This window comes from Phytophthora infestans, genomic scaffold (assembly GCF_000142945.1).
Source record: "Phytophthora infestans T30-4 supercont1.4 genomic scaffold, whole genome shotgun sequence".
Taxonomy (NCBI): domain Eukaryota; phylum Oomycota; class Peronosporomycetes; order Peronosporales; family Peronosporaceae; genus Phytophthora; species Phytophthora infestans.
In genome coordinates, this window is record NW_003303755.1 from 658,155 (window position 1) to 684,784 (window position 26,630).

The window sequence follows — 26,630 nt, forward strand, 5'->3', positions numbered from 1 at the left end:
GAACACTAATCAAATAGGAAGATGAACTAGAGTTGTAGATAGCTACACTCCCTTTCTTGAGGTTCATCATCACAGAGCACCAATGGTTCCCGTTGCAATTCACAGGGAACAAAATAATCTCCTTCGAAAAGCCTGCCAGATTTCTGCGTATAGTTTCGTGGTCCGCCAAGATTTTCCCGTCCACTACGACCCCCAGGGTTTCCGAGTCGAATATAGTCACGTTGGGATTGAGGCCGAGCCACTCCGCGCAATTCACTATCCATGCCCAACCCAGTACGAACACCCAAACTGTTCCCAACTGTGCCCAACTCGCTAATCTCAGTGTCCAAGTCGCTGCTCTCAGTAACCAACTCGCTGCTCTCAGTGACCAAATGACCCCAATTGGGGCCAGCTCCAGAAGAACGAGACACACCACCACGTTTAATGCTCATAACGTGCCGCATATCTCAGTAAAATCTTTGTCAATCAAAATGCACTTAGACCGTGACCAGGCTGGGTTGCTCTTCTTGAACTCATCCAACGCAGTCAAGAGTGTAGGACGACGCTCATTCAGGACGACTGCATGCTGTACAAACTGCCCCTTTCCGAAAACATCATGGGCCATAATCGAAAACACCTTGTATTTGGAGACATTCGTGCCATGCGTTGCATCAATCATTAGCACCTCAGGAAACCGGTCAAACAACTCACGCATATGTTTGGTCTGCAATGTGATACACGTGGCGATCGTCTAAATATGAAACACAGTTAAAGTTATCAGATGTATAAACAGCAACACCTTTTCATACCTTATCATTCACTGAGTCCACAAATATGCGACCAACGTTTCCAGGCTCCTCCGAGAATTCCATCATCCACTTCTTCAGCCGTTTCGTGCTGGTGGTGGCAGTGCTCTCTTGCTTCTTTAACCTTCGCACTAGATTGTGCACATCTTGATTGGAGGGGTTACATGCGGAGTTATCAGGAATATACTTGAGTATTCGCTTCTTTTTGTCACCAGCTTTTCGTAGCTCATTCACGGTGCTGATAACTTCCGGTTCCAGCGCAGTTCTATTGTGTGGATACTGGTTGAACGTGTGCTTGCTGATGTGATGGTTGTGGATCAAGCGAGCAGTAGTAATTCTCAAAACAAAGGTAGGAACGGATTCATCCTTTACTTGGACGCACGCGTTGATCTGTAATAGAAATGAATACAATTAAATATCTTGTAAGCCAAAACTGAACATACTGGCACATATTTTACCCAACTGGCGAGATGCGTGCCCAACTCAAATCCATAACGCCCAACTCGGCCCAGATATCGTACCTGAGCACCACACTCCATTGCTCTGGATTGCAGCCTCTTCCTTTTCCCTTTCCCTCGCGGCTTGTATACCCCCGAATGCGTGCAGATAAACGTTTTGCCGTAGTTCTCCCACTCCACCGGCAACAAGGGTTGCTTGGAGCCCGACGAGCGGATCTTGTTGTTTCTGGAAGCAGCCGTGTTGTTCGTTCGGACGCGAAAGTTCTGTACAGATAATAGTGTGAGTTCTGAAGTCAGTATACGAGCACAGTCGATTCCATCTTCATCGTTATCATACCTGGTACGTTGCCTTCATGTATTCGACCAAATACGCGTCCAAATCGTCCCACGATTCGAATTCAAAACGCTCCAGGCGCGGGGCTACCACTTCGAGCTGCATGTCATCATGTTTGGCGTCCTGAACGCTCCTGGGACGATCCAATTGCTCTGACCGCCCCTACTTGGACTTCGACGTCCCGCTGCTTGTGGTGCTCGATACCTCTTCAGAAGAATCCACCCATTCCTCATCACTGGAGACGGCCGATACACTGTACTCCGAGACACTACTCCCCATACTGCTGCTGTGCTGCCGGAGGGGCGTTCTCACTAGCGCCTTGACGCGCAGGTCGCGGGGCATTTTTACGCTCTGCTCGAAATGAGTGGTGTTTGAGGATATCAGTCGAAAAATTTGACCCGGTATAACCCAAACCCAGTTGGGCGCAGTACTCACTCTCTTAAATTATTATTAAGCCACAGAAATACAAATCGCACAACAAGAGCCAGTGGAGTACTGTATTATAAAACATTTCAGCAAGAGACTGCTTCTATTAAAATAGTGGTAGAAAGAGACTGTTATTTCTTACGGTACTTTTAAAAGTAACAGTATCTAGCTGAATAATTTGTTAAAACAGTACTTCGTGCATGTCGGCTGCAATATTGACTATGGCACAACAAACGGCATCCCTTGCACTGCAAGTGGCAGCCAGCACGGTCCACTTCAGTCGTGCTATTGCGAATCATAATGCCAGAGCCACTGCTACCGATAATGATCACCGCAAGCATTGGATCTCCGGCTTTATGCGAATACGAACAAGCTTACAGTATTGTTCGATGAGCGGAAGTTTATCAGCCAGCACGGTAATCATAATGCCAGAGCCACTGCCACCGATAATGATCACCGCAAGCATTGGACCTCCGGCTTCATGCGAATACGAACAAGCTTACAGTATTGTTCGGTGAACAATGTTCGTGATCACTGTCACTTCTCATGGACGAGATCAACCGGCTACGAGAAATAGTGAAGCGAGAACGACGATGTAAGTGGATTAAAAATACAGGGGAGTACGGTTTTGGCTCTGTTTCGAGCAGTTGAGCCAAGATTCACGAGTGGCATCCCACCCAGGGAGGTATAAGGAGCTGGCAGTGGCTGCTCCTTGAGCCACCGAGTCCAATACGTACTAACAGCATTGCTCAAGCAGCTCAGGGCATTTCAGACATATTGTATTTCTCCAACTACCGGTACTGTAGTAAAAGTTTATCGACACTACAGTACAGTACATGTACATACAGTACAGTACTTCCATAGGTACAGTAGGGTATTTACTTAACTTCGTCTGACGAAGATAATCAAAGTTGCCTTAGCGCAACATTCAAGTAACGTCACCTTACTGTGACCAGTCGGGGAAAAGCTTTTGGAGATGGCAGGCGATACCAACGTGGAATCGATTGTGGACTTGATGGAGAGTGAGCTTGGCCCCTCTTCCAAGAAGCAAGATGCGTCCGCAAGGGCGAAGTTCAATGCCTTCTTGACCAGACATGTAGACAAGACTCTGAAGCTAGCTACGCTAACAGCAGCTCATGTGACAAAAGAAATGTTTGGTAAGTTTTTATCTTTTTTGTTTAATGATCCTGACATCCATTGGCAGACGTCGATGAGCTATCTCAGCTCTATCAAGCGTCAGCTGGACGAGACGACTGGCACAGAGCTTTTCCGCAACGATCCGGAGTGGTACCGACGATGTCGTCGTCATCTTCAAAAACAATATCTCATGCTTTCCATTTCGACTGGAAAAAAGCTGAAGCAACAGGCTCCTCCTATGACACTAGACGACTTACGTTCCATCTCTACAATTCTCTTTCTTCGCAATGATGTCGAAGCGCTACTAGACAGAACTCTGCTTAACAATCAATGGCTAGCAATTGGACGCAGCTCGGATATTGGCACCATTCACTTCTCGGACTTACACTGGAATGGGAACTTTGTTCTCATCGACGTCACACGGTAAGAGTTAGCTAGTACTATTTCTTCTGTTCCTATTAATTGAGTTTTCGTTCTGCAGCATAAAAGTTCGACAACAACAAAGTATTTCGATTTTCTGTTCTCCTATATGCTGGAGTATTGACCCTTTCCATGCTTTGGCATCTCAGCTAATTGCCAATCCGTATAACGCCTCGCCGAGGGTGTTCTCACAAGTATTGGAGACTACGACGGAAGCGCATGTGGCTGCGTACATCAACAGGTTATTGAAATCCATGTACAAGTATGATCACACGTTGACACTTACGAGAAATCTCCAGTCGCATTCAACACGACGAGGTGGTGCGGCGTACGCCAGCTCAAACGCCAGCGTGAACTTGTCGGATCTAGCACACAGAGGATTGTGGTCAATGGATGGATTTGCAACTCTTCTCGAATACATATCACCTACCACTGCTGCAGACCAAAATGTTGCTAAAGTGCTGGGCGGCTGGATAGATACCAAGCAAGCTGGTCATCCACCCTCGCTAGCCTGTTTCGAGATGGAATCACATCAAACATACACCAGAGTTAGCCAATTTGCTGAATCTTTACGGCTTCTCCATTTTGCAAAGATTTCCCCGAAGGGTTTTGCTGACTGTCTTACCGCGACGCTTTTAATGTATTACCGAGACACGCTAGCAATTTCCCCACAGCACATTGTTCACCAGAAAATGCAGAGTGTACACGCCGCGTTACCACAGCTGCATTCGTGTCAGGAGGAGCTGCTGGACTGGGGTAGCAAGATCCGGAAGCGGTTTGTTACTGATAACATCCTCTCGCTTCCAGTAGAAAGTATTAAAAGCAGTCTCACGATGGAAGAACAAGCGGAACAATTTGTTGGAGTTCATACCTTTGGGGATACGCTTGAGAGGTTATTACTTGGGCATCAAGAACTTGTTGCTGCAAATGAAAGTCTGAAAAACATGATGCATCAAATATTAGATAGATTAGATCACATGCCTCGCATGGAGCACACCGTGTGCGCTGTGTGCAGTACCGGCAACGTGGCGGAGCAAACCCAGCCACCAAATGCAGCCTCAACACTGGAACTACGTCCTCCAATGGTAGAACAAACGTGGCCACACAGTTTATCCAGCTTGAGGGGCAAGCGTCTATCCGACTTCTTGGTGCAGTATTTCGTGGAGGGTCTCGGTTCTCTTTCCAAATCCCGTGGCAACAGAAGTCAAAAGGACTGCTTGCGTGCTGTCGAAATTGTGGCGTACGTTGCTGATTTGTCTAGTATACCACCTATCCCAGCGCCAGTTCACGAGTTGGAAAGGATGCAGTGGATGTCTGCTATGGTAACCATGGCTAGTCAATGCGAGACATTGTTAGTGACAGGCTTGAGCAAAACTGACAAAGTAGAACGAGGGAAACGCAAACGACGTAGGTCTGGTAAGCTTACAGGAATTGTCAAAGCCTGGAGCGAACTAGGTGATGGTCAACGGGCTGCCTTCCGCTCCTTGTCGCGCATCCGCTTTTCAGCGTCGTGACTACAGAGTAGATATGACTAAAAAGCTGAAGACCACAGAAAAAAATTGATTAAACAGAAAGATTAGAATAAAGGCCAATTTAGATTTCTGCCGAGACAGCCATACCTCAGCGGTTGCCCTCGCCAAGTTCATACTGTCATAATGCGCCTCAAAGACTAATTGCGGCATGCATTCGCTTTGATCGCGAGGCTCTGCCATCCACAACATAACTGCGCCCTTCATTCTAGCGCAAAAGTAAAGACGACAGACAGAAGTTAGCATCACACTCAGCAAACCGACAGTATTAGCGTATGTACCTGCGCTCCAATGGCCTGCAAGCGTAATGCAGCTTGGCGTGCATCCGTTGAGAAAAGTGGTAGGGTCTCATGGACCGATGGTGTCTTTGTGGCGGCTCTGTGGCAGCTCTTCCGACTGGGCAGCTCTTCCGACTACAAAATACACAAGGCTTCCCGGGGATAAACCAGGTTCGGCAGTGGACGATGTAGGCACCTTGGTGCTTAAGCAGACGTGGTCTTGCGCTTGGAGGAGCTCTAATACATCAACACACCACAAGCAATTAATTAGCCAACAGAGGGATCGCAGAGAAAGAGTAGATGGAGTAGCACATACCCCCCGCAGCGCATCTAGTTGTACGTCGTCCAAACGAACTCACCACGCACTCGTTTAAGCCGTCCTCGCGGACTCCGACGCTTACTTGCCCCTCCGAGAATTCGCCAGTGGTCTGTTCTATTTTAACCAATGAATTTTGCAGACGAAGTTAGCGGGGGTACGTTTACTCTCCCATAGTTAGTTCAAGTGTATACTGAGCGCTACCAATATCTGTTATCTTCGGCCGAGTTCCAATAGACTGCAACGGCCGAAGTTAAGACGACGTTAGCGGGTACAGTAGGGTATTTACTTAACTTCGTCTGACGAAGATAATCAAAGTTGCCTTAGCGCAACATTCAAGTAACGTCACCTTACTGTGACCAGTCGGGGAAAAGCTTTTGGAGATGGCAGGCGATACCAACGTGGAATCGATTGTGGACTTGATGGAGAGTGAGCTTGGCCCCTCTTCCAAGAAGCAAGATGCGTCCGCAAGGGCGAAGTTCAATGCCTTCTTGACCAGACATGTAGACAAGACTCTGAAGCTAGCTACGCTAACAGCAGCTCATGTGACAAAAGAAATGTTTGGTAAGTTTTTATCTTTTTTGTTTAATGATCCTGACATCCATTGGCAGACGTCGATGAGCTATCTCAGCTCTATCAAGCGTCAGCTGGACGAGACGACTGGCACAGAGCTTTTCCGCAACGATCCGGAGTGGTACCGACGATGTCGTCGTCATCTTCAAAAACAATATCTCATGCTTTCCATTTCGACTGGAAAAAAGCTGAAGCAACAGGCTCCTCCTATGACACTAGACGACTTACGTTCCATCTCTACAATTCTCTTTCTTCGCAATGATGTCGAAGCGCTACTAGACAGAACTCTGCTTAACAATCAATGGCTAGCAATTGGACGCAGCTCGGATATTGGCACCATTCACTTCTCGGACTTACACTGGAATGGGAACTTTGTTCTCATCGACGTCACACGGTAAGAGTTAGCTAGTACTATTTCTTCTGTTCCTATTAATTGAGTTTTCGTTCTGCAGCATAAAAGTTCGACAACAACAAAGTATTTCGATTTTCTGTTCTCCTATATGCTGGAGTATTGACCCTTTCCATGCTTTGGCATCTCAGCTAATTGCCAATCCGTATAACGCCTCGCCGAGGGTGTTCTCACAAGTATTGGAGACTACGACGGAAGCGCATGTGGCTGCGTACATCAACAGGTTATTGAAATCCATGTACAAGTATGATCACACGTTGACACTTACGAGAAATCTCCAGTCGCATTCAACACGACGAGGTGGTGCGGCGTACGCCAGCTCAAACGCCAGCGTGAACTTGTCGGATCTAGCACACAGAGGATTGTGGTCAATGGATGGATTTGCAACTCTTCTCGAATACATATCACCTACCACTGCTGCAGACCAAAATGTTGCTAAAGTGCTGGGCGGCTGGATAGATACCAAGCAAGCTGGTCATCCACCCTCGCTAGCCTGTTTCGAGATGGAATCACATCAAACATACACCAGAGTTAGCCAATTTGCTGAATCTTTACGGCTTCTCCATTTTGCAAAGATTTCCCCGAAGGGTTTTGCTGACTGTCTTACCGCGACGCTTTTAATGTATTACCGAGACACGCTAGCAATTTCCCCACAGCACATTGTTCACCAGAAAATGCAGAGTGTACACGCCGCGTTACCACAGCTGCATTCGTGTCAGGAGGAGCTGCTGGACTGGGGTAGCAAGATCCGGAAGCGGTTTGTTACTGATAACATCCTCTCGCTTCCAGTAGAAAGTATTAAAAGCAGTCTCACGATGGAAGAACAAGCGGAACAATTTGTTGGAGTTCATACCTTTGGGGATACGCTTGAGAGGTTATTACTTGGGCATCAAGAACTTGTTGCTGCAAATGAAAGTCTGAAAAACATGATGCATCAAATATTAGATAGATTAGATCACATGCCTCGCATGGAGCACACCGTGTGCGCTGTGTGCAGTACCGGCAACGTGGCGGAGCAAACCCAGCCACCAAATGCAGCCTCAACACTGGAACTACGTCCTCCAATGGTAGAACAAACGTGGCCACACAGTTTATCCAGCTTGAGGGGCAAGCGTCTATCCGACTTCTTGGTGCAGTATTTCGTGGAGGGTCTCGGTTCTCTTTCCAAATCCCGTGGCAACAGAAGTCAAAAGGACTGCTTGCGTGCTGTCGAAATTGTGGCGTACGTTGCTGATTTGTCTAGTATACCACCTATCCCAGCGCCAGTTCACGAGTTGGAAAGGATGCAGTGGATGTCTGCTATGGTAACCATGGCTAGTCAATGCGAGACATTGTTAGTGACAGGCTTGAGCAAAACTGACAAAGTAGAACGAGGGAAACGCAAACGACGTAGGTCTGGTAAGCTTACAGGAATTGTCAAAGCCTGGAGCGAACTAGGTGATGGTCAACGGGCTGCCTTCCGCTCCTTGTCGCGCATCCGCTTTTCAGCGTCGTGACTACAGAGTAGATATGACTAAAAAGCTGAAGACCACAGAAAAAAATTGATTAAACAGAAAGATTAGAATAAAGGCCAATTTAGATTTCTGCCGAGACAGCCATACCTCAGCGGTTGCCCTCGCCAAGTTCATACTGTCATAATGCGCCTCAAAGACTAATTGCGGCATGCATTCGCTTTGATCGCGAGGCTCTGCCATCCACAACATAACTGCGCCCTTCATTCTAGCGCAAAAGTAAAGACGACAGACAGAAGTTAGCATCACACTCAGCAAACCGACAGTATTAGCGTATGTACCTGCGCTCCAATGGCCTGCAAGCGTAATGCAGCTTGGCGTGCATCCGTTGAGAAAAGTGGTAGGGTCTCATGGACCGATGGTGTCTTTGTGGCGGCTCTGTGGCAGCTCTTCCGACTGGGCAGCTCTTCCGACTACAAAATACACAAGGCTTCCCGGGGATAAACCAGGTTCGGCAGTGGACGATGTAGGCACCTTGGTGCTTAAGCAGACGTGGTCTTGCGCTTGGAGGAGCTCTAATACATCAACACACCACAAGCAATTAATTAGCCAACAGAGGGATCGCAGAGAAAGAGTAGATGGAGTAGCACATACCCCCCGCAGCGCATCTAGTTGTACGTCGTCCAAACGAACTCACCACGCACTCGTTTAAGCCGTCCTCGCGGACTCCGACGCTTACTTGCCCCTCCGAGAATTCGCCAGTGGTCTGTTCTATTTTAACCAATGAATTTTGCAGACGAAGTTAGCGGGGGTACGTTTACTCTTCCATAGTTAGTTCAAGTGTATACTGAGCGCTACCAATATCTGTTATCTTCGGCCGAGTTCCAATAGACTGCAACGGCCGAAGTTAAGACGACGTTAGCGGGTACAGTATTAGGTAAGCTTATAACGCCGGTATTGCCCGGATAAGAACTACGTAGTAGGCAGTTTTAAAGTCTGTCGTTTGACGAATGAGGCTCCGAAAGCTCTCTATTTTATGAATGCAGAATGCAAGCCTGGTTGTATAGCATGACAAATGAGAATTGTCTCGTTTTAGCTTCTATTTCGAGCTATTTAATAGACAACTGCATGCTATTAGGCTGAATCGCAAGTAAGACTGGACAGTTTTTTAGTAGTTACCTGCCTCAACAGTTCCGGCTCCAGCTTCATCAGCGGATGGCTCAGTGACTGGGTCAGTCGTGCTGGGAAGCGTGACGGGGTCTTGAAGAACAGGAGCATTTGTGCCGGTGACGTTCACGACCGGAGGGGGAAGGCCGAAGCTGTCACGGCCAGTGTCAATCGTGAACACGGCGCAGAGCGGGTGCGTTATGTTCTTGTAGACGTTGCACCACGTGTCAGGTTTGATGGCCACCACGTAGTTGCTGTCCTCTGTAACCTTCTTGAAGCCTTTGCCGATCTGCGGGTCGTAAACGCTCCAGTCATCCACCGAGAGGGCAAACGACACGTCCTGGGACTCCCCGGGCTGCAGTTCAATCTTCTTGAACTTCTTTAGCATCTTCACTTCAGGAACGGAAATCGTGCGGTACGGCTGGGTTAGGAACAACATGACGGTCTCCTTACCGGCACGGATGCCTACGTTCGTGACCGTCACGGTAGCTGTGACGGTAGCATCAGCGCTCGTGATCGTTGTCGTGTCAAGAGACACCGCTGAGTAGTTGAACTCGGTGTAACTGAGACCGGCACCAAAGTCCCATTGCATCCAGCAGTGGTCGTAAGCGCACTGAGTGTTAACACGGTGGTAGTACGGAATCGCGACGTTCGCCGGGTCCTTCGGGTAGGTGATCGGGAGCCTTCCGCTCGGGTTCACATCACCGTAGATGATCTCAGCCATTGCCTGACCTCCGAGTTCGCAGGGTATCAAACCATCAATGATTGCGCTGGCGGTGTCTGGCAGGGAGCCGAGAAGACGAGGACGACCCTCGAACAAAACGATGATGACCTTGGTTCCGGTGGCAGCAAGCGCCTCGACATACTCAATCTGACCAGCAGGCAAGGCCAGATCGTCAATGTCGCCAGGCTTTTCAGTGTACTGCTTCTCACCAATTACAGCGATCGTGTACTCGTGCTGACTGGCAAGTTCCACGGCCTTGGCGAGATCGGCCTCTGAGTATGTGCCGTTCTCGTACAGACCATTGAAGAAGGTGAACGAGTTGTTGCCTACCAAGTCTTCAAAGCCCTGACGTACCGAGATACCGTTCAGGAACATTTCATTGCCAGAGTACCCCTGCCATGCAACGCTCCATCCTCCACACTGGTGACCAACGTTGTCAGCCGAGTGACCGGTCAGGAAGACGGAGGCGTCCTTGGCTAACGGCAACACGCTCTCATTGTTCTTCAAAAGGACGATCGACTCGCGTGCCAAGTCCAGTGCTACCGCCTTGTCTTCGTCGTTACCAACCAAGAACTCAAACTCCTCGCCAGGGACCGGGTTTTCGTACAGTCCAAGCTTGAGCTTCATCTTGATGATACGCTTAGCAGACTCACGGAGACGGGTCTCGTATTGAGGGTAGCCCACCAGCATGTTCTCGGTGTAGTTGATGAAAGATGTATCGTTCGGGACCATACTCATGTCAAGCTACGTGTGAGTCAGTGACAAACGAACGGCGTCTTCGTAAGTCTCGGCGACACGGTGCCAGTCCTTAAGGTTGTTGATCTCAGCCCAGTCGGACACTAGAAGACCATCAAATCCAAGATCCGAACGGAGCAGGTCGTTCAAGATGCGAGGGCTGGCAATCACAGGCTCACCGTTGATTGAGATGTAGTTCTCCATCACCGACATGGCGCCGGCGTCCATTGCAGCTTTGAACGGAGGGAGGAAGTAGTTAAGCAGATCGAAATCATCCATAATGACGTTGTCGCGGTCGTGTCCGGTAGGGGTCTTGGAATAACCAATGAAGTGTTTCATGCAAGCCCCGGTTTGATTGTAGCTTTGGAGACCGCGGACAAGCGCTTCACCCAAGACGGTAACGAGATGTGGGTCCTCGCTGAACGTCTCGTAAGTGCGAGACCAGAGGGGGTTCTGCGAGATCTCGAGAATGGGTCCGAAGATCCAAGGGATTCCAGCAGCTTGGGTGTCGCGGGCAGTGATCTGGCCTGCCTTGTGAACTAGATCCGGGTTGAAACTAGCACCACTGTTGATCTGCTGGCCGAAGATCACAGCTCCGGTGACGTAGTTCGCTCCGTGTACCGAGTCAAGTCCGTAGATCATGGGGTGGCCCCCGTTCTCCTCCATAGTGATCTCCTGGATACGGCTCACGACAGCGCGCCATTCCGTTGCGTTCCATCCGTATTTCTCTCCGAGAGGTTCGTCCCAAATGGTGTTGAGGTACGAACCGACGTACTGCTGGGCGTAAGCGCGAACGTAGTCCTCGTTCAAAGTGTTATCTTTGTTCATGATAGTGCTGATGTCGACCTGCGTCATCTGACCGATCACTTGAGCCGTCGAGAAACTATCAACGATAGCTTGAGCTTTGGCACTGTATGCGTCGTCGTTGGCCACCACGAGAGTCGCCGTCGCAGCTAAGCTGGCCGCAGTGACCCAGCTTGTCCACATTAGATCCACGTGCGTCGAATAGTAGGCAGGTTGGGGCTTGTGGGTGTTGGTCCTGTGTTAGGCAGGAAGAAAATTGAAAACTGAGTTGAGACTTTGCCTTTCTCGCTGGACTGCCATTCCAGACACGATAGGCAGTACCGGTATCCATGCGGCTCTGTTTGGGGCTAAGATCGCAATTCCACCACCAACGACCACAAGCGAACCCCTGCCCGAATCCCAATCCATTTTACATCTGCGATTTTCATCTTTGTTCTCCGACTCCTTCGTACGAAAGCTGGCGAAAAGATTGTTGTGGTTGTCCCAAGTCACACAACAAGCACAGCGGCTGCCTGTTGTGACAACCTCAACAATCTCTTGGCTCAGCTGTTGACAGGATATCTAGATAGCTACAGAATACAGTACAAATGTAAATTACTTGTGTAGCTATACTGTAAAGTGGCTCAGCATCTTACCGGTACAGTAGAACCCTGACACCAAGCCGTCCAAAGACTCTTTGGCCGAAAATTACTACAAATGCAGTCGCTGCGGCCCCTAAGCGATGGAAGGACGACATCCAGCATTCAAAGGCGAAAGCCATTGTGGATGAGGCTGAGGACAACGCTGTGGGCGCTGGATAGACGACCCGTCTTCCTACTTGGAACGAGGAATTAACTTTAGCAAGTAGGTTGGATCCAAAATGGAAAAAATAAGTAGGTGCGTTTTTCAAAAATAAGTAGACTGACACCAAAAATATACCTACATGTAATGCATAACAAATAACCAAATTTAGAATGACCGTTTAAAATTTGAGAGCATATATCAAAGTCTTACAAGTACAGTGTAATATCGTACGACCCGCACAAGGCCACACAGGCCCAATCGTACGATCATACTTATTATTGCTACTGCTAGTACTACCTAGTATTTCCAGTGGAACTCACACCCAGGAAACATTCTCCACTTGATCGAGCTAAGAGAAGACATGACCGCTCTACAGCCAGTCCGTTTCGCAGCTTCTCCTGGCTAATCAGTTTTGAAACCCCATCGCCTTGCGAGGACGAGGTGCTCACGTCCCTTCATTCGTCATATTTTGCGCACTCCTTACGTGCACTGTTAGCCGAGCAAAAATGTCGGAAACTGCAAACGTGTCACCATTTTCTGAAAGAGACCAGCTAATGCCATCTAACTCTAGGAGTTGAGACGATACACCAGAGGAACTGGGCAAGCGAGGATGAAAACCGGGGCCTTGGTCGAAGCACAAACGCAAATCACACAGACCGGGATCCGCAGTAACACCTACAGTTGCAATGACACAGTAGGTCTCGAGCGCCGTACCCAAAGAGAGACTAAAGTTAAAGTGTGCGACTCGTACGACTGAGACTTTTGGTCGAAATCGTACGATCAATAACCGAGCAAGATCGTACGACCTAGATTTTTTTAGAAACCCAAAAAATATAAACCTGTTCGATTAATTTTCAGAATCTATGTATGTCTATTCAGTTAATATATGTGGTGCTTTCAGATTAAATTTCAAATTAATTTGTATTGGTACATGTATAATTTCTTATAAAATGAAAAATTGAAATCTGCTATTCTATAAAAAAAAGGTTAGGAAATTCACATCTGAATAACCCCACGGCATTGCGGGCACAGAGGTGTGTTCTGCTCGCTGAGTGCATGGGCGACAAGTGCTGACATCCATTCTCTGCATGCAGCGTGTAGGCAATTTGGCGGGGCTACCGGATTCTCAAGGACACCCAAGCAAATGGGGCAGTTGTTGGAGGTGGCAGTATCCTCGTCTCTGCGGGGCATGTCATCATCGTCATCAGATATTTCGATGATGACAGGAGCCGCAGGCTGCACACGCCGCGATCTTCTTGTTGCTGGGGGTTCTTCAAATGGTGGAGGGGGGGGGCTCTGTTGGTGTCGACCCTCTTAATTCTACGACAGTAATTGGTACTGCTGCTGCTGCTGCTGCTGGAACTGAGCTCGTAGAGCCCTGGATGGGTGGAAAAGGACTAGGATCTTGACGCTGGACCAACCGCAGCGCAAGCTGCTCGAGAGCCCCACGCCGAGCTCTTGAAAATCGACGGTCGTAAGCAAGCTTGGCTACTCGAGCTTCCTGAAGTCGGCGTGCCTTGAGAGTCGGGTCATGCTGCTCCAGGCAGACTTGGCGACCGACATGCTTTCTGAGGCTATGTGCTGACAAAACTCGACCGCAAACAGGGCAAGCGACTCGCTCGGACATCGTAGATAGATTAATAAACCTACTTACATCGATAACTTTTTGTTGTGTTGCTGCATTGTCTTGTAAAACGTCTTAATATCTGATCTAACCCTTAACTTCTTATTCCTGATTATACGTAGGTTAGTCAATCTACTTACTGATTCCATTTTGGATCCAACCTACTTGCTAAAGTTAATTCCTCTACTTGGAACTCCAAGTTGGAAGGCTCTGATCAAGGTGGAACGAGCGATTGTCTTTCCACCACAGCGTGCGGCTGCACTGGAATCCAATCAATTATGCAGACATTTCGTAGTGCGAATTCGTCGCGACTACCAGAAAGTGATAGCCACCTGGAGTTTCCGTGATCTAATGCAGGTGAAGTCAACACTGCGTGCTATGGTATAGTTTAAGCTAACTACCAGTGTAGTATTTCAGCGGACATCTAACGCGTGAAGACGCTACAGTGCTAGCATTAACATGTAAATACCGGTAGCAGACAGAAGGTGTTCGAACAATGTTTCGTCATGAAATCACAACAACGCGCTTGTATCCTACAAGAAGATTTGCAAATAGATTCAACGATAGCACACACGAAGCCGCACATCGGCAGCAAAATCTCCATGGATCCATCGGTTTACCTCGAAGTTGTACAGGTACAGATTCTGCAGACATTCATTGCACAAGGCACCACGAAAATGATCATTAACGGCGACGTGAGGTTGTGCCGTTGATGCCAAAGTTGAGACTCCCCGTGTCCAGCGTGAAGTGCGCGCAGAGTTCGTTTGTGATCGTGTTGTACACGTCGCAATCGGTCTCAGGCTTGATCGCCACAACGAATGTGCCGTCTTCGGCAACCTGGTTGAAGCCGCTGCCGATCGGAGGATCGTAGACGCTCCAGTCATCGGCCGTGAGGGTGAAGGTGACCTCTTCAGTAATGCCAGGCTCAAGGCTGATCTTCTTAAACTTTCGTAGCATCTTGACTTCCGGCACGGAGATCAAGCGGTACGGCTGGATCACGAACAGCATCACCGTCTCCTTACCAGCGACTGGGCCCGAGTTGGTTACGAATACGGACGCTGTCAGAGAATCATCAGGTCCTGACACCGTAGTCTTACTCAACGTTAGCGCTGAGTAAGTAAACGTGGTGTAACTTAACCCCGTACCAAATTCCATTGCATCTCACAGTCAACATACGAACCGACATGGTCAACGCACTTCGTGGTGACTCTGTGGTTGTACGGGATCATCACGTTGGCCGAGTCCTTAGGGTATGTAAGTGGCAGACGTCCACTAGGGTTCACTTTCCCGTACACAATCTCCGCCAAAGCTTGTCCCCCGAGCTCGCAAGCAAGCAAATCGTGAATAACAGCATTCGCTGTGTCCGGTAGCGAGCCAAGTAGACGTGGCCGTCCCTCGAACAGAACAAGAATGACTTTGGTGCCCGTAGCAGCAAGAGCCTGCACGTACGCGATTTGACCGGCAGGGAGATCAAGATCGTCAATGTCTCCGGACTTCTCAGCACACGTAGCCTCGCCAATAACTGCAATAGTGTACTCGTGTTGGCTTGCGAGGTTCACAGCGGTGGCGAAGTCAGCGTCCGAGTAGGAGCCGTCAGCGTTCAGTCCGTTAAAGTAGGTAAACGAATTATTGCCTACCAGGTTCTCAAACCCCTGACGCACCGAGATACCGTTCGGGTACATGTCGTTACCGGAGTATCCCTGCCATGCAATGCTCCATCCACCACACTGGTATCCGACGTTGTCAGCGGAGTGGCCCGTAAGGAACACCGATGATCCGTTAGCCAAAGGTAGGACGTTGTTGTCATTCTTGAGCAACACGATCGATTCCCGTGCCAACTCCAGCGCCACTGCCTTGTCATTGTCGTTACCAACCAGGAATTCATTGTTGGCACCAGGCACTGGAGTCTCGTACAAGCCGAGCTTGAGTTTCATCTTAATCACTCGTTTGGCCGATTCACGCAACCGACCTTCGTATTCGGGAAAACTGTTTAACATTTCGGTTGCGTGGGTGATGAACTCAGTGTCGTAGGGCACCATACTCATATCGAGAGCGGTACGAGTGAGCGACAGACGCACGGCTTCTTCGTAAGTGTCCACTACACGATGCCAATCTTTCAGGTTGTTGATCTCGGCCCAGTCCGTGACTACCACACCATCATAGTTGAGGTCATTACGAACGAGATCCTCGAGGATCTTGGTGTTCGCGACTACTGGGATACCGTTGATGGAGATGTAATTCTCCATAATTGACAGCGCACCAGCTGAAATCCCAGCTTGAAAGGGCTGAGTGAAGTAGTTGAGCAAGTCGAAATCCGCCATGGTTACACCATCGCGGTCATGTCCGGTTGGGGTCTTGGAGTAACCCACGAAATGTTTTATGCAGGCCGCTGTCTGGTTGTTACTCTGTAGCCCTCGGATGATAGCGTCACCCATGACTGAGCTCAAGTACGGGTCTTCACCGAACGTCTCGTAGGTGCGAGCCCACAGTGGGTTCTGCGAGAGATCGAGGATAGGACCAAACACCCACGGAATCCCAGCCGCCTCCGTGTCGCGACCAGTGATCCTGCCCGCTTGGTAGACTAAGTCGGGGTTGAAACTTGCTTCACTGTTGATCTCCTGGCCGAACAGAACAGAACCTGCGACGTAATTGGCACCGTGCACCGAGTCAAGGCCGTAGACCATGGGGTGGCCGCCATTCTCCTCCATCGTTATCTCTTGGATGCGGGTGACGATGGCACGCCACTCCGTTGCATTCCAGCCCCACTTGCCGTTGATCTCACTGCCCCATGGCGTGTTAAGGTACGACCCAACTTTCAGCTTGGCGTAACGTGCGCACCGAGTCCTCGTTCAGCGAGTAATCGCTATTAAGCACTTGGGTGATGGTGATCTGGGTCATCTGGCCAAGCACTTCAGCAGTGCTGAAGCCATGCACGATGGCTTGAGCTTGCGACTCGCAAGTTGCGAGTCGTACACATCGTCTCCAAGGTTGCGCGCGGAAATCTGAAAAGCGGTGAATGCTGCAATACAGCCAAAAGCGGCAGTCCACGATGTCAGCATAGCGAGTATCGTCTTGGAAATCGCCAGTTGTAGATTGCGCTACCCCGGGGAGATCAAAAAGTGAGAGCGCTTCAGAGGACCAATGCGGTGGAGGCTCTACGGACTGCGTCATGGCGTAGGGAGAGACGTGGGACGCGCGTGGTCATTGCTGGTGGTTGAAGCTGCTTCACCGATCGGCATGTACCACGCAACGCGTGATGCAATGGTTTCATGGTAACCCCCCTCGGTCAACGTACTGTAGTGGTGCGGTACCTGGACTGCTATTGAATACATTTCCATTTACATATGGATAATGTCAGGCACAATGAGCTAGATAAGATATTACAGGCTTTATCTTCTAGAGAGGGAAGGTATTTTCAGTAAGTACGATATAAAAATAAAAGGAAAGCTAGTAGCTTCAATTACGCATTTTGAGCATCGCCATTTAGATGCATTCACTCTGCTCGCTAATGATGGCAGCATACTTCGAGGTATCGGATACATTAAGTGGTGAAAACCCACCATTGCATATTTTCGAAGCTACCTGCTCATTTACCGCTGCAAGTTGCAGCCAGTAGCTGCCCAAAGCTCGAATGCTGCTTGGTTTGTTGACTCGACAGCGTTGAGCTCGACGCCTTTCCATTTCAGCTACGTAAAAAAGCTTACTAATGATCAGCTACAGTTGTAATAGAACGAATAAGCTCATTTAATTCGACAACTCCGGGCCAGACTCCGCCGGAGTCGGCTTGCCACGATCGATAGTACAGCTGGTTGCAGTTCAAAGTAAACTTCGTTCGAGCGAATCGCTCGCAGCGATCTTACATTACCGTACTGTAGTAAGTTACTATCTAAACATATACCGGTAGGTAGTAAGCTGACAATGTTGCTCGCTCTAACTAATAAATCTTGCTGCAAGATTTGATTAATTAGAAAAGAAAAAGATGATCAGGAGTGTGGCTTTTTTAATAATCCGGTTAAAAAAACTTACTGTTAATTCCGAGGAACTTGCCACACCAGACTTTAAAAGCAACGTCATCTTTCTTTTTCACAGGTAACGGCCGTCCAGCAACTCATGCACATGTGAATGTCGTCTTAATAGTTCAAAGTCCTCTTTATAAAACAATTAGAGAAGAGTCAGAAGAAAGAGGAAAACTTATTCTCGACTAATCACGCGCAACGTGATTCCAGGAGCCAGGTCTGTACGAACATCAAACACGAGCAACACCCCAATGACGAGTTTTCTGCGGAGCCCACTGCCATTTAGGACAACCAGAACGTAAATGCAACTCCACTCCTTACCTGTAGCACCAATAAATCACATATTTCACAGCTCTTTATTTTAGTCTATGTCTCAAAGCGCGGTCTGCCAACGTATTTTCAATATATTCTCGATTGACAATCGTGTTCTTCAGTCCGTGAACGATAAGGAAATTTGTTAGAGCACGCACGTTCTTTTGGTTGCATGTTGCGCCTTCCTTCAGCTCCAATGCAATTTGCGTACACAGTTGTAGTTGAGTCAACACACGACTCGATGTGGAAGCAGGAGAGCGCTTTGTTACAGCAAAACCCCGAACATTATGCGTCAGTCCTCGGAGCATTTTGTTCCTGACCTCAATTGGTGCAGCGTGCGATACGCGGATCACAATGTCGCGTTCTTCTTCAGCGTAGCGCCGCACTACCTGGTGCATCTTCACGTCTGCTTTAGAGCTGTTAGAATACACTTCCTTGGTAAACTCCTCGATAATTGTGTACGGGTCGTCAAGGTTCTGTCATTCAAGGCAACGTTTTCAGATAGTAGACCTCATCACGGACACCCTCCGCCTGCTTATAGCACGCCTACCTTCGCCGATTTCTCGTACAAGTTACCGTACGCCATGTGTTTCTCTGCCCCCTTGAAATAATCCCACGAAGCTTGTGCTGTGTCTTGCAATCCAAACGGCAGATCTTTATACGTGAAGAACTCGAGGTACTTCCCGTCAACACCTTCACGCAGCTGAACATCCGGAATCGAAACACTTCTATTTGTTAGACCATTCGCCATAAAGATGGCGTCCAGGTCGTGATATGCCCCATCCAAACGGCAAAACAGTTCCCGAAAGTCTTCCACGTCTCCACAAAAATACGACACACCGATGATCGGCCGCTCATTGCAACACTGGTTAATCAGCGCTGCGCACTCATTATTCTGCACAACAGCAACAACAACATTAGCAATGAAATAAGTTTCAGCACACTTGGAGCCATACCAATTGCCGTGTCCTCTTGCGCACCAGCAGCCCGAGACTGTCTGCCACTTTCTTTTGTCGCTCCACAGCCAGCTTAAGCCTCACATTATCGCACTCTGCTTGCTCTCTTCTGCATCGCTGTCTCCTGGCCTGCTCCTGCCATAAACTCGGTCTCTGTGTAACAGGGTACTGTGCAATCAGCCCGTTCTTCTTGGTCTTCTGTAAAACATGCAGGTCGAGCTGCAGCTTCTCCAGCTGCTCGCGCAGGAACGCGATTTCTCTAGTGTGCTCGTTACGTGCGCGATTCGGGTCGCTGTATATACCAGCTTTGCGCAGCATTCGCTTTTTCTCGGCACGCAGGCGGCGTGTCTCTTCTCTGGACAGCGAGGGAGGAGGTTTCGCTCCAACAGCAATGGTTAGTGTATGACTGGGCGTTGATGTTACTTCCTGGTGTAGTTGAGGGCAAGAGACGTTCACCGAGGCAGTGGCGTCATTTTTAATAGTGTCAAACTCGAACTCGTCCACGAACGACAGCGCGGCTTCGAAAACGCTCGTGTCTTCGTCCTGCTGGGAGGACGCCATGATGACAGATGACTAAAGTTTATTAGAGTCTAGAAACGGTGCTAAAGTGTAAATTTAGTTACGTTAGCTTAACTCTAAGGCCGTGTTCGAAATTCAACCCAGAGCTAAATTTTGAATCGTCCTGCTTTGCGCCTTCAAATCCAGTCTTTTTCTGATGGAACACGATCACTTATTTTATCTTTATTTTACTTAACAAAACGACTATTCTACAGCTCTAGCTTATTTTCGAACAAGCTGGATTTGCCGAACACGGCCTAATAAACCTGTAATACTATCCTGAAACGTCAGTTTAGTGGAAAGGTATCGAGAAAATTCGATTAGCTCAGTACGTCACTTACTTATCCAAGCAGTTGCTCCATCGACATGTCTGTGCCCCCAACGAGCGCCGCGAATATGAACGTGGGCTGGGACCCGTCTCCTCTATCTTCCTCCACTGGTGGCGAATTTGACGCCAACTCGATGATTGAGCGCACGCAGGAGGTGAAGGTGGACGTGAACGACTACTCGCGGTTCAAGGACATCGGCAAGGATCTGGTGGACGAGGACAAGAAACAAGATACAGAACCCACTGCAGTGGCGTCCGAGTCCAAGTGCCGCAATTGCAGCAAACCTGGTGCTAAGCTCAAGTGCAGCGTGTGTAAGAAGGCTGTTTATTGTGCGCGCAAGTGCCAGGCGAGCGACTGGCAGTTCCACAAGCGTATCTGCAAGAAGCCAGAGCCTCCTAAGAAGCCAGAGCCACCACGTCGATCGCCCACCAAGAACTCCACGAGCTCTGCTTCTACCTCCTCGACGAAAACGACGAGCTCGACGTCTAGCAGCAGCAAGTCGAAGACTTCTAGTGACTCGTCAGTTGTCGTGACGGATGAACCAGATCTGCCCGAGGACATGCGTGGCTACAAGAACGGTCTACCGTATTTCCACCGCGAATTGTCCAAGGAGGAGAAGAATCTGATTGGAGATATCGCACCTCAGAAGATCGAGATTAAGCCTGCGGAGGTGAGTGACTGGATAAGGAGATACAGGATAAGATCAAGATGTACTGATTGGAGTGATCGTGATCTTGTAGGCGAGTCCTGTGCAGCATGACGGATCGGCGTGGAATAAGGCCGGCACGTTTGAAGAGCGTGTAGTGACTAAGTGGGCAGAGGACAAGTGGAAGGAGATCTTCACGGATGCAACTTACTCGGAGGGCAACCTGCTGGCGACTTTTAAGGCGCCCGATAAGATCACGGGTGACGCTAGTATTTGTGTGGTGCGAGGCAAGAAGCGATATCTGTTCGACTTCAACTTCAAGTTGCCCTTCGAAGTGGCTGTCAGTGGAGGTAGCACCTGCAAGGGCACGTACGAGATGAACGACATCTCGAACGACGAGGACTACGAGGTACGATCAAGTGCTGTGGCTCCGTATTGTATTGCTGCCTAACTGAGCTGTGTGTGTGTGTGTTTTGCTGCGTAGATTTCGTGCAGACTGACCAAGAAATCCACCAGTACCAGCGAGCAAAGCGCCGTGCAGACGTTCGTCGCTAAGAAGAGCAGCGGCCTGCAGAAGGAGCTCGTGCGACTCATCAGCGTGTTCGCCAACGAGTTCCAGCAGCAATAGACAGGTGCAAAGAAAGACACCAACTCACAACGTAGGCCCAGAACGATTTACCATGCATAGAATGAAAATACTGCATGCCGTTCGTCTTCTTCAAGTTCAGCAGCCAGTGGAGTCTTGATCAAGAGTCTGAGTACAAAATTTGAGGCGCCAATTCCGGACTGATGGCATGCTCAGATACCAGACTCTTACGGGCCGCGATCATGCCCATGTGGCAGCTCTGGAGTACATCGTATCCTTCCAGCAACCCATACACAGTTCCACCAACCATGCTGTCACCTGTGCAATCATCAATACAAAAAAAAAAGCAAATTAGTCTTCTCTTACGCACGAGAAATCGGCAGATCTCGTACCAGCTCCAGTGCAGTTCTTTACGGGGATTTCAACACCAGGTAAATGAGCCATGGTGAGCGAGTGGCCTCCATGAACATGGTGCATGCCCCAGATTTCAGCGTCAAAGTCGCAATCTTCCACGATCTCACGCAGTTCGTCTGCAGGCATGTTGATAGAGGCAACTAGGACTCCATGCTTGCCTAGAGTGACCAGGATGTGCTTCGGTCTCTTGGTGTCCCCATCAGCCATGGCGAGTAGCGCTGTTTATGCCACACAAAATGACATGTTAGCATCACGGTACAAACCTGTGGCTTGCCAGCAAAACGTACTTGTGATGAGGTCGTTCTTCAACCGTGTCATTTCCTCCGTGGGAATAATTCCAGACTCCTTGGTAAGTGAGAAGCGTTCGGAGGTCTCGGGACTAACATCTGTCTTCTCGCGAATGGCGTTGCTGATCGCGTGAAGCTCGTCAGCGTTTGGAGACATGTACTTCATGGAAGACACGCCGTCTCCTTCCACTACTCGGATAGCTTTTTGAACCGAGGTAGGCTCGAACCAAGTATCTACGCCAAGACGAGCACTTCGTTTGAAGAGATCTCCGATAGTAGCTGGAACCAAGTTCCCGTCTGCGATCACTAGCTTTGCTTTATCAATCGCCTGGTCGGAGATGACCTCGCTTTCCTAGCGTACAGACAAGGTGAGGTACGTGATATGTGGAACTGCCAAATTCAGCACTTACAATCGACTCGAACGCGCTCATATCTGCAATCGCAGCGTCCATGTCTCCAGTGGAATCAAGGACAGCAGAGTACACAGCAGTTGAAAGCTTGTCGGAGATTTGGACACCACTGGTGTTCATGCCCAGCTTCTTCAAATTGTCCAAGAGAATTGAGCCCGACGCGTCTTTCCCAATGGACGACACGAGCAACGGATCCAACCTTAGTCGGTGCAGACATTCAGCAATATTTCTACCAACACCTTGCATAATACCAAGTGAATTAGATACGAAAAGAGCAGCAGAGAGATTAGCATTGTCTGTTTACACAAGCCGTACCTCCGCTGGACTGCTTGATGGTTCCAATGTTAGAGGTGCCGCGGATAAGTGGCGACGTAGAAGAACTAATGATATCGAGCACGAGACCACCAACAACAAGAACGCGCTTTCTGGGGCTTGTGGTGGGGGATTTCTGTAAGCCATTTGAGGTTAAAAATCAAAATCACCAGTAAAAACTACTTAATTACTGAAATTCAGCACAAATCATGAGCTTACCTCAGCCGGCAGCGAATAAACAATGCCCGACTTGGCTGTGGGATCCACCACATATCCATTTTCCAAGTCAAACAGTGCGCATGCAATCTACAACATCCAGCCCAAACATCACGTCAACAAATAGCTGTGGTAAGTCATCCCCCCATCTCCAAGTATACCTGACTGCCAACAGTTGCGTTGTTGTTGACTAAGTCAATGTTTGAAGTCAAAGAAACACCCTGTGTGATCTCATTGACGCGCTTTAACAGGTAGGGCGTGACGGCCTGGCCATAAATATTCTTGTCCGCAACTTCTTTGAGCCCAAGCTGGAATACAAAGTCAAATTAGTGAGGTTAGTTATTCCTACCATCCCGTTCCATTTAGATAAATGAAGCTTTTTTTACCTCTATCGCTTCATTGATAAGCTCGGAAGGCACAGGCTGTGGGTTGGGAACGGCGATAATGTGGCCATTCGGCAACTCCAGCGCGTCACTCTCATGAATCAGGCGTGCAACGTCTTGAGGCGTATCTCGGCGTAAGTGAGCCTTCTCGCCGCTGTCTTGTGTAAAGAAGGCAGGGAACTGGTCCGTCTTGTAGCCGATCACCGGTACGCTCTACGACATCAAGCACAAACACCGTCAGTCTCAGCAATTTTCAACCTTCGTTATCAGTGCGCATTTCGTTACATGGGTCTCCAGGAACTCCAGCGTTCGTGGAATGTCGAGAATGGACTTGACGCCAGCACACACCACCGCCACTGGCGTCCGGGACAGCTCCATCAAGTCCGTTGAAATGTCTACAGTGATTAGACCATCAGTATCTCTTACACTCCCAATTAATAGTCCAAGGTACCCATGGTCTCCTCGCAGAAGCGATGTACGCCCCCTATGCCTCCTGTCACGAAGACCTTGATACCAGCTGCATGGGCGATACGCCTGTAGTAAGAACCACATATTTTTGCGTTAAAATACGCTGACCACCACTTTCAATTCCGCTTTCGTCGACGTACATTGTGCTGGAGACGGTGGTGGCGCCCACCACCTTCTTGTCCGTAACTGCAGCCGCGATATCCCTCGTCGAGCACTTTTTGGCACCTGCACCGAGTTCCGCTAGCTGCATCAGATCCTGTTCCGCCAGCCCCACTTTCAACGCGCCATCAGCGATGCAGATCGTGGCGGGGCAGGCCCCATGAGACCGCACAATCTCCTCCACGTGCTTGGCCATGTGCAGGTTCTGCGGGAACGGCATCCCGTGAGAGATGATAGTGGATTCGAGCGCCACCACAGGCCTCTTCGCGCGTCCGTATAGCGCCTCCGACACCTCTTCGCTTAGCGCCAGGCGCTGGCTCAACGCTGTCCCGCTGCGTCGCCACATTTTCTGCCAATGCACAAGGATGTGAATGATTAACTTGATTCACTGAATCATTCCGCTTCAAGTCAGCATGTTTTATGACCCCACGCGCAACTTAGCTCTTGATCTTGTAGCAACATAATTCAACTTTTTAACGTTAGTTGCGTTCAAATCTGGTCGTTCCAAATCCAGTTTTTTAAATCGACGATCCGCCCGCCATCGAATAATTGCCATGGGCTTCGCGCACTCACTCGAGGTGCTGTACGCGCTGCTACGGCTGTACGCGAGCGGGGCTGCATCATCCTCTTCCTTCTCTGACGCTCCATACCCGCATCTACAACAGAGATTGCAGCAGACATTGCGCGTGGTTGCTCTCACGGCCTTCGGAGCAGTCTTTATCCCGCTGCTGCTGCTGTGCTTACTGCCGTTGCTCTCTCCACTGGAATTTCCAGGCTTCTCTGCTTTCCTCTTGGTGATTGCGTCTTTGTGGGCCTCTACTGTCGCTCACTTGACGCTCCGGTATGCGCTGTTGCCCACGCCTCGAAGAGCGGAGGCCGAGCCGGTCCGCGGAAGGCTCCAAGCTGCTGTTTGCGCCATCGTGGTTACTGTGACGCGCGTACGCGAGCAGCCGCAGCTACCAGTATTATTACTTCTCTGTGTAATTCACTCGTATGTCTGGAAGATCGTGCTATACTACGGAATGGCGTCCAGCATCCACGTTGCAACGAGCTTTGGATCGTTCGCTGTCGCCGGTGGCCTCGTATCGTTTGTGTCGTTTGTACTGGTGGAGAAGAGTCTAGCTGAAGATCCGTTCGTGCTGGATCCGCGTGCAGCCTTTGTGAGAGCCATGCAGAGAGACGTGGTGCGTGCAGTGCGTCGTGGAGTTCTTGTTTACATCCTGGGACGCGTATGGAGCTGGGTGTTTGGTGGCAGTGACGTGGAGCTGGCGACGACAGAGTCAGGGTTCTTCTCGCTGCATTCATCGAGAGTGACATTCCAAGTTACGACTAGTTTTATGGAGAACTTGGCTATCTTGAGTGCTGCTTCGGTGTTCAGGACCTTGCTCTTCCGTGCGAGTCACCAGGTGGTAGGCGGTGCATTCGGGGGGACCAACAACTTGTGGGACTCACTTGCAAGCATGAAATTTAAGGAAGGAGATGTCGCGAGTGCTTTATTTGCGACGGAAGTTACAGCGAGTCCACAGAATGTCACGCCGCTGAATGAACAGTACCTGCATGGACTGCACAGTCGTATGGATGCGGCGGTCAAGACGATCTCGGACAAGAAAACGCCCAAGGCCCCTGCAGATGCCGAAGATGTGGAGATCTTGGACAGTTTGTTTAAGTTTGAGAACTTGCTCACTGGATGCAAATTCGATGCAACTGCGCGAGAAACGCTTTTCACGTCTCGGGATCGATGGAACGCATTGTTTAACTCGACGACTGCGGTGGTGGATGGATTCACGTTAATGTTGCAGCTGCTGAACACACTGCCAGATAGGAAGGGTGATACAGGAGACAACGCTCCTGCTGGCGCCTTGGCTCTTGAGCAGTCTTTTGGTTCTTTGCTACGCTTCTTAAACACACAGCAAGATACCCACCCGCTGCTTCTGCTCCAGCAGTATCCTCACCTAGCGAACCTTCGCATCTCCTCGTCTAGTGTGAAGTCGTCCATCAAGTTTTTCTTCGAGTCGAAGTTGCAGCTCGCGGTTCGCCGCTTCTTGATGGAAGAGGCACGTCGGCGTGTGTTCCAGCGCACGAAAGTTGTGCGCGCGGCAGAATCGTTGTTGTGCCATCTTGTTAGTGTCTCGCGTGCGGAGGACAAACAGGGAATTGTTCAGGTACGATGCTGATTGCCCTGTTATCGTGAAGGTCGTCAGCTAAGAGTTTTAATTGCTCTTGCTAAATGCAGCACACTGTACCTGCTGTGGTTTCGTCGCTCTTAGAGTGCCGCAACGCTTTGGACGCATACATGGAGACGTGTTTGAAGGAGAGTAGTACGACCGATGTATACGTGCAAGAAGCCACGGCTCTAGCAAAAGGTGGGAAGCGTTGCTAAGCTGTGAAAGTAAATCTGGGAGCTAACCAAATACTCGTCATTTTTTTGCTCCCAGGAATCGACAGCGGTATTTATCGCATCACGGAGGTATTTCAGGGCGAGTTATCCTTGTTCGCGTTCCCTCCTGACGTCAAGAAGGCGCTGCTTGCGTACGCGAGCTTCAATGCTTAGAGAATAGTTTGACGCCGACGATCCTGAATAATCCACCAGCGCCATTGCTTGTCATTTTTGCGGTAACTAGCTGG

The 26,630-nt window shown here is 49.4% G+C and overlaps 5 protein-coding genes across 5 annotated transcripts; 2 read left to right on the forward strand and 3 right to left on the reverse strand.

Moving 5' to 3' along the window:
* Nucleotides 1-9,284: 9,284 nt before the first annotated feature.
* PITG_03140 (glycoside hydrolase, putative) lies at nucleotides 9,285-11,597 on the reverse strand (the record flags this gene model as incomplete). Its single annotated transcript, XM_002906181.1, has 2 exons — nucleotides 9,285-10,751; nucleotides 10,803-11,597. The coding sequence occupies 2 exons, from the start codon at nucleotides 11,595-11,597 to the stop codon at nucleotides 9,285-9,287; spliced, it is 2,262 nt and encodes a 753-aa protein (XP_002906227.1).
* Nucleotides 11,598-14,637: 3,040 nt separating this feature from the next.
* PITG_03141 (lysosomal beta glucosidase, putative) lies at nucleotides 14,638-19,798 on the reverse strand (the record flags this gene model as incomplete). The annotated part of the gene is made up of 8 exons (XM_002906182.1): nucleotides 14,638-15,032; nucleotides 15,134-16,730; nucleotides 16,792-16,972; nucleotides 17,249-17,272; nucleotides 17,814-17,839; nucleotides 18,440-18,757; nucleotides 18,832-19,176; nucleotides 19,238-19,798. The coding sequence occupies 8 exons, from the start codon at nucleotides 19,796-19,798 to the stop codon at nucleotides 14,638-14,640; spliced, it is 3,447 nt and encodes a 1,148-aa protein (XP_002906228.1).
* Nucleotides 19,799-20,100: 302 nt separating this feature from the next.
* Nucleotides 20,101-21,511, forward strand: PITG_03142 (hsp90-like protein; the record flags this gene model as incomplete). The annotated part of the gene is made up of 3 exons (XM_002906183.1): nucleotides 20,101-20,794; nucleotides 20,865-21,179; nucleotides 21,255-21,511. 3 exons carry the CDS (start codon nucleotides 20,162-20,164, stop codon nucleotides 21,396-21,398), a joined length of 1,092 nt encoding a protein of 363 aa, XP_002906229.1.
* On the reverse strand, nucleotides 21,488-24,351 carry PITG_03143 (indigoidine synthase A family protein, putative; the record flags this gene model as incomplete). The annotated part of the gene is made up of 11 exons (XM_002906184.1): nucleotides 21,488-21,674; nucleotides 21,749-21,988; nucleotides 22,058-22,409; nucleotides 22,468-22,706; nucleotides 22,783-22,915; nucleotides 22,999-23,085; nucleotides 23,157-23,303; nucleotides 23,382-23,591; nucleotides 23,664-23,773; nucleotides 23,830-23,912; nucleotides 23,987-24,351. The coding sequence occupies 11 exons, from the start codon at nucleotides 24,349-24,351 to the stop codon at nucleotides 21,517-21,519; spliced, it is 2,124 nt and encodes a 707-aa protein (XP_002906230.1).
* A 208-nt stretch (nucleotides 24,352-24,559) lies between these two features.
* On the forward strand, nucleotides 24,560-26,556 carry PITG_03144 (uncharacterized protein; the record flags this gene model as incomplete). Its single annotated transcript, XM_002906185.1, has 4 exons — nucleotides 24,560-25,248; nucleotides 25,315-26,167; nucleotides 26,239-26,368; nucleotides 26,441-26,556. The coding sequence occupies 4 exons, from the start codon at nucleotides 24,560-24,562 to the stop codon at nucleotides 26,554-26,556; spliced, it is 1,788 nt and encodes a 595-aa protein (XP_002906231.1).
* Between the last annotated feature and the right edge of the window lie 74 nt (nucleotides 26,557-26,630).